General features: G+C 33.1%; 1 protein-coding gene across 1 annotated transcript; it reads right to left on the bottom strand.

Annotated features, from left to right (window-relative positions):
* Positions 1 to 2,189: 2,189 nt before the first annotated feature.
* On the bottom strand, positions 2,190 to 3,137 carry LOC128642685 (olfactory receptor 5A2-like). Its single transcript, XM_053695464.1, has one exon. The coding sequence runs from the start codon at positions 3,135 to 3,137 to the stop codon at positions 2,190 to 2,192; it is 948 nt and encodes a 315-aa protein (XP_053551439.1).
* Between the last annotated feature and the right edge of the window lie 5,138 nt (positions 3,138 to 8,275).

Here is an 8,275-nt window from a genome sequence, read left to right as displayed (position 1 = left end):
ACTATCTTTAATACTGAGTTTAATTTTCTGGATATAGTGGCTAATTCATTACTTTTTATCAGGCTGTGCTGACCGGTTTATTTGAGATGGGCTATCTGTTGTTTATATGGAAGAACGGAAGAAGAAAGAAAACATTGTAATATTTTCCTGCTTTCCTAAGTTATTACCATACCAAATTTCACATTTTATATACAATTAAGTTTTAAACCAAATTATTTTAGGTTACAAATAAATTTAACACAAATACATATTAAGATGTCATCAAGAGAATATATATACACACACAGTATATACACATACATACACACACACACACACACACACACACACATACATACACACACACAGTATATACACATACATACACACACACACAGTATATACACACACACACAGTATATACACACACAGTATATACACACACACACACACACACACAGTATATACACACACACACAGTATATACAGATACATACACACACACACACAGTATATACACACACATACACACACACAGTATATACACATACATACACACACAGTGTATACACATACATACACACACACAGTATATACACATACATACACACTCACACACAGTATATACACATACATACACACACAGTATATACACATACATACACACACACACAGTATATACACATACATACACACACACACACAGTATATACACACACACAGTATATACACATACATACACACAGTATATACACATACATACACACTCACACACACACACACAGTATATACACATACATACACACACAGTATATACACATACATACACACACACAGTATATACACATACATACACACACACACACAGTATATACACATACATACACACACACAGTATATACACATACATACACACACACACACACACAGTATATACACATACATACACACACACAGTATATACACATACATACACACACACACACACACAGTATATACACATACATACACACACACACACAGTATATACACATACATACACACACACAGTATATACACATACATACACACACACACACAGTATATACACATACATACACACACACAGTATATACACATACATACACACACACAGTATATACACATACATACACACACACAGTATATACACATACATACACACACACAGTATATACACATACATACACACAGTATATACACATACATACACACACACACACACACACAGTATATACACATACATACACACACACACACACACACACAGTATATACACATAGTATATACACATACATACACACACATAGTATATACACATACATACACACACACAGTATATACACATACATACACACTCACACACAGTATATACACATACATACACACACACACACAGTATATACACATACATACACAAACACACAGTATATACACATACATACACACACACACAGTATTTACACATACATACACACACACACACACACACAGTATATACACACACACACAGTATATACACATACATACACACACACACAGTATATACACATACATACACACACACACAGTATATACACATACATACACACACACAGTATATACACATACATACATACACACACACAGTATATACACATACATACACACATACATACACACACAGTATATACACACATACATATATACACATACACACACACACACAGTATATACACATACACACACACACAGTATATACACATACACACACACAGTATATACACACACACACACAGTATATACACACACACACACACACAGTATATACACACACACACACACACAGTATATACACATACACACACACACACAGTATATACACATACATACACACACACACACACTATATACACATACATACACACACACTATATACACATGCATACACACACACTATATACACATACATACACACACACAGTATATACACATACATACATACATACACATATTAAATGTGTATAGAATTGCAATTCTTGATTACCAATAGGATGGTTGCCAATGCAAGAGATACAGGAACAGAAATGTGTGTGTGATTATTAGTTATCATTAAAGTTCAACAGGAACTTTTAGTTTGAAAATTTAGCTTTAGAGAGTAAAAAAACATAAAAAGTCCATGTTACACACAGAACACCTGGGTGTGAATGGTTTTATGTCTTTAACCCTTTTATCAACGTTTTCCAGATTACTTCTTTTACCTTCTTATTGCGCAGACTATAAATAATGGGGTTTAACATAGGAGTCATGATTGTGTATAACACAGCCACCACCTTTACATCTTTGTCCATTGCAGCTGTAGAAGATGGCCAAATGTAGCTAAAGGTCCCACACCCATAATACAAAGCAACCACAGTGAAATGAGAAGCACAGGTAGAGAATGTCTTTGTTAGTCCACTTCTGGAGTTAATTCTGGTGACAGCATAAATGATGCGGCCATAAGTCACAAGAATAAAAAACAGAGGGCCGAAACCGGCAACTACCACCACTACCATATAAATTGTCTCACCAACTTTAGGATCAGAGCAAGAAAGCTTAAACAATGGAGTGACATCACAGAAAAAATGTTCAACCACATTGGGACCACAGAAGACAAGCTTGGATATTGAGAGAGCCTGGACTGTTGAATTGATCAAGCCACAAACCCAACAAGAAATCACAAGCTTTAATCTAACCACTCGACTCATGATTAGAGTGTAGTTGAGCGGGAAGCAGATGGCTACATATCTGTCATAGGCCATTACTGCTAGAATGTAACACTCAGCCACCACAAAAAACTGGAAGAACAATAGCTGGGTAACACAGTTTGAGTAGGAGATGAACCGCTTGGCGGTGATCAGGATGGACAAAAGCTTTGGGACGGTCACCGTTGAAAAGATGACATCAATGATGGCAAGGTTGGCCAAGAAAAAGTACATTGGCGTGTGAAGCCTCTGGTCAAAGGAAATCACAGCCAGGATAACAAGGTTACCGATAACAGTGATAAGGTAGATACCCAGAAAGATGAGGAAGAGTATGGTCTGAGGTTCTGGAGCTTCAGAGAGACCAACAATTAGGAAGCCAGACACAGAGGATTGGTTGACCCCCTGTAAATGTGCCATGAAGACCTGTAACCTGAAGAACAAAAGATAGAATGAAACATAAAGTTACAAATCACAGCAATTTTATTATCACAGCTAAACCCTTCCACAGTAATAACGTTTCAGTGCTTTCACCACCATCCATCTAGTAAACTTGTTAAGATGAAAATAATACAAAATTAAGAGCTTTTAAAACTTTTAGAGAGTATACTGTATTTGTTTGAAGGAAATTCCAATTTTTATAAAACCACTGGGTCAGATACAGCATGTCATTTAAGAATTATTACATGTATTTCTACTCTCAAATTTACTTCATTCTCTTTGTATACTTGGTTGAAAAGCATACCTAGGTAAGCTCAGGAGCAGCAGTTCACTACTGGGAGCTAGCTGGTGATTGGTGGCTATACACATATACCTCTTTTTATTGGCTTACCAGAAGTGTTCAGCTAGCTCCCTGTAGTGCATTCCTTCTCTGAAACTGACTTTAACAATGTGTTTAACCACTTTACATGGATTTAACAGATAATTATATGCAAACAGAAGTACAATCATAAAATGCTCTATCACAGGATGTCGCTTTAATTGAATAAATCCAAACTCTACAAAGTTTATAGTTTGTCTTCAAAATGTTGTTTCTCATATACATACACTGAATTCCAATAATTAGAATCATTATTTGAATGTTAATTTAGCTATTTTCCAAATTGATTTCCTAAATATAAATAGCAAATGTAAAATGTGTTCAACATTTGTTTAGAATATGCCAAATATTTGCTGTTTAAAAATAATTTATCACCCCTTTATCCCTTATAATTACTACATTTTCTAAAATTATGTTCTGAAACTCAGAGTTCAAGCTTCTATAGCCTCTTCCTACCCAAAATGATAACCCACAATCTTCGCTATACTGCAAACCTGTCCTTTTCTAAAAGTCAGTAACAAAACATCTTAGATTGTATTATAATTTACCTTCTTAAACCCTACAATATTTACCCCCTGGGCTTATTATTTTTCTAACACTCATTTTTGTTTATTTGCTTTAATCATCTCCCTGTCTTCCATTCCACATTCCTCATGTTCTTTGAAGCCCTTCAACCAACTTCCAGTTATGTCCCAAAGAGAGTCAATTTTTTATTTAAAAAATCTTTTGCGACCCTTGTATCCCAAGTTTTTATATTATCCTATGAATTAAATATTGTATAGTTTCTTCTTTATTCAGCCTCTATCATCCTTCCTGGAAGTCATGGGCACATGTTAAATGACCCACATTGTGCCTCCATTGCAGAATTTGCTTTGCAAAATCAATACCAAGAGAGCTTATCAATGAAGGACAATATTCCCGCACTGGTATATACAAATATACAACAATGTTGTTAGGTATTTGTTCATACAAATGTATTGAAACAATTCTGCTCTACATTTCCAGTAATACCACGAAAATTAGCCAACTGTCCAAAGGTAAAATAGTCAGAGTATTTGTACATGTGAAACAGTATCCAAGCTTTCAACCTGACCAAGTAACAAAGACCTATCATTACTAATAATCATTTTCACTTACTGCCACTCATCTTTGGTGATCCACCAAATCCCTGTTCTCACCACTTGTAGGAATAACCTAAAATATGACCACCCTAATAAGAGCTTCAGTATATATATATATATATATATATATATATATATATATATATATATATATATCCTTTATTTTGCTTCTTAGATCTTCTAGGCAGATAATCAATATCTAGATCTGAGTATTGTCTTCACTTATTATTTGCAGAATGAAAACAAAATCCGAAACAAAGGTACTGACTATTCCTGAAATGCAATTTGTTTCCAGTAGGTACTTACCTGTGAGTTTATTGGGGTCAATTTATTAGGCTACGGCAGCCAGTGGCATACATATGCGCCCATGTCCGCCGCAGCTCACTTCTGGTGGGCTGAATTTCCCTGCCGGAATTCAGCATTGCACAAGAACGCAATTTTGCGCTCTTGTGCAACGCCGCCCCCTGCCTACGCACAGCCAATCATGCACTGGCATGAGCTGTCAATCTCCCCGGTCGGACGAGATTGAAATTCGCCACCTAACAGGTGGTGAAGAGATTAGGGAAGCAGCGGTCTGATGACTGCTGCTTCATAAATACGGACTGCAGGTTCTCTTGTGAACCTGCAGTCGTATGGGGGCGAAGGCTGGCAAAGCCTTTGATAAATCAACCCCATAGTAGTTATCAATTCTTTAGGCATTTAAGGGGATCATGATATTTATTTATTGCAAGTTGTTCCCTTTCTACTTTTATTCTCTATTTTATAGTAGAACCTGGCTAGTTTTAAAACACTGGTTATTGGATTCTCCTTTCTAGCTAGGAGGACTTGACATTAGTGGTGACGGATTAGCCAGAAATAATATTAGCAGTTAGGACAGTATTATTGAGTACTATTATTTATGTTTAATCCTGAACTATGAATAATATTAGTTAATGCTATTGCAATCATCATAATAATAAATGTTGTACTGATGGCATTTTCACATGCACTTTGAAGGATATCTATCTCAATCTACTCATCTACTGGGAGATTTTTTTTTAAAAAATATACTGTGGACCTTGTTCTTTAGAATGTCAAAAGTAATTTTGTATTTATCATATTTTATCCCACATATTTAATGGCACATTCATATATAATAATAATAATAATAATAATAGTGGTGAGTAAAACGTATATATTAGAATTATCAATTATTATTTTTTTTGTCTCCAATAAATTTCCAATCTCACTTTTAAACATGAAGCTTGTACACAAATTAAAAGTATGATCATCTTAATAATAATATAGGTCTACAATAAGGGCTAGATTATAAGTGGAGCACAAATTTGCGCTCCCGCAAGTGCTGTATCTGTGCTCAACTTTTTTTGAACATTTTGCCCAGTTGCGCACGTATTAAATGTTGCAATTAAAACTTTTGCTCCCGCAGTCGCATCCTAGCGCTGAAAAAAAGGCTTTGCAAAGTTTTGAACATAAGATAGTATCCCCCCATAGACTTTAATGGAACCTCGTTTTGAACAAAAGGAAATAACAGCCACCAGCTTGCGCAAACACGAGCACAGAATTGCAATGAGATATATGTATGTATTTATATGTCTGTAAATACATATACACAGAAGTACGTGCATTTATATACATACATATATTTATACATGTTTTCCTATGGATTCCTACGTAAAAGCACTTTTGACCTGGTCTAACACCTGACATCTCATATTTTTGAGCCCTTATAACTTTTTATTGCATTTTAAAAAAAAATAATTTTTAATCAGTGTTATTATGAGTGTATCTGTACTTTTCAGTGTCATTTTTATGTGTTTTGTGACACTTTTTTGACTTGCGTGACAGTTAACTAGAGCTCTGAATTTGCAGTAATAATTCTAGCGTAAATCTCGATTGCGCTCATGCGTTCGCATTTATTTTTAATACGGGTGTTTAACTTAAGTGCAAACGGCCACAAACACACAATTTTTCCAAACATGTTAATTACAAATTTGAAATGATTAATTGCAGATGTCATTAATTTTTATTGGTTACAGGAAAAAAATATATTCAAACACAGACAGTCATCATCTATATTGAATTATCAGTTATGTTTAACTTTGGATTTGGTCTTTGAAAATCTTTGTCAAAAATCTACTTGTGTAGATTTTTTTTATTTTTTTTCTGTGTTTTTAATTAGATTTCTAAATCATTTGGTACCCTTCTTATTGATTGGAATTCATTTGAAAAAGTTTTAACTTTTTTTTTTTTTAAATTGTTGTAAAATGTTTTTTATGCAAATAAATTTATAAATTTAAGAAATAAGAATGTAAAAGGTCTTATTAAATATAGTGAAATATATTGTTATTGCTTTGATAGTCACCAAGATTCACTACCAAACTAGTTTCCAGACATCTTTTGGCACTTATTTATTTATACAAAAATGAAACAATGGCTTAGAATAGAGATTTTTATTACCACCCATGTTTTATATTTGTATAATTGCATAGGTTTATTTACTTGTTGTAGAATAGCCACAGAATATTATTGATTTATTGCATACATTTAAAATAAGACAAAAGCAATAAGTATTAATATTTAAAAACATTTCAATTAACCTAAATCATTGAAGAAAAAAAACATTTTCCAAAGAAAAAGATAAAATGATAAAAAATTACGGTAATATATATATATATATATATATATATATATATATATAGCACTTTAATGCATGAAATATTTTGGAATTCTTTTAACAAGTGAACGTTTCTAAAATCTGAAGTTTCTAAGATGTCTGGTAAATAAAATAGAACACAGTTTGCACAAACATAATAAAAATATTAATAATTATAATCTGCATTTGGTGTAAAAATCTAGATAAAAAAACCCAATTACAGTTAATAAGTGTCATCATTTATAACACATATCACTCAATGACATCCAGTTTACATTGCTGCTACTTATATAGGTTGTCAATAACTGTTTTTTAAATTTGAACAGTGTTTATCAAAATGTCTTTGATATGAAATGTATGGGATTTGTGTTAATTATATAACACAATAATTATATAAAAGGGGACAGATTCTGAGTGGCGAGCTAACAGTTCCGCGCAAGCGAAAAGGGGTTTATCGTGTCTGTTTGCGTGCGTTGGATGTAGCACTCGTATAACAAGTTGAAAGTAAATGTAGTCACTTGCGCACAATTAAAGTTAACGTGTGTCAGGATAGCGCATCCTCAGAGTGAAACAAAAAATCGTCACAAAACCCATCAAAAATACAGTTACACTCTTAATAACACCATCTAATAAAAATTATTAAAACAAAAAATAGCACAAACAAATGTTAAAAAAGGCTCAAAGCTATGATGTCTCATTTGTTAGAGAAAAAAAGGGCTTTAACATTGAGATACCTAAATATACATGTCTAAATATGTATAGGTATTTGTGTGTGTGTGTATGTATATATATATATATATATATATATATAAACACACATAAATACATATGTATACATATATAGACATATATATTTAAGTGCATTGGAGTCCTTTATAGTTAAGTAGATGAAAATATGAAAAACATATTTATGTAATATTCATATTTAATAATATTATGTATTTATTGTAATATTTCCTATTCC

Source organism: Bombina bombina, chromosome 12 (assembly GCF_027579735.1).
Source record: "Bombina bombina isolate aBomBom1 chromosome 12, aBomBom1.pri, whole genome shotgun sequence".
Lineage (NCBI taxonomy): Eukaryota > Metazoa > Chordata > Amphibia > Anura > Bombinatoridae > Bombina > Bombina bombina.
Note: the sequence above shows the minus strand (reverse complement) of the source record. Positions and strands in the feature narration are given on the sequence as shown.

What these genes read in the sequence shown, in the direction of transcription:
- LOC128642685 (XM_053695464.1), bottom strand. Translation starts at nt 3,137, where the DNA reads ATGGCACATTTACAGGGGGTCAACCAATCCTCTGTGTCTGGCTTCCTA.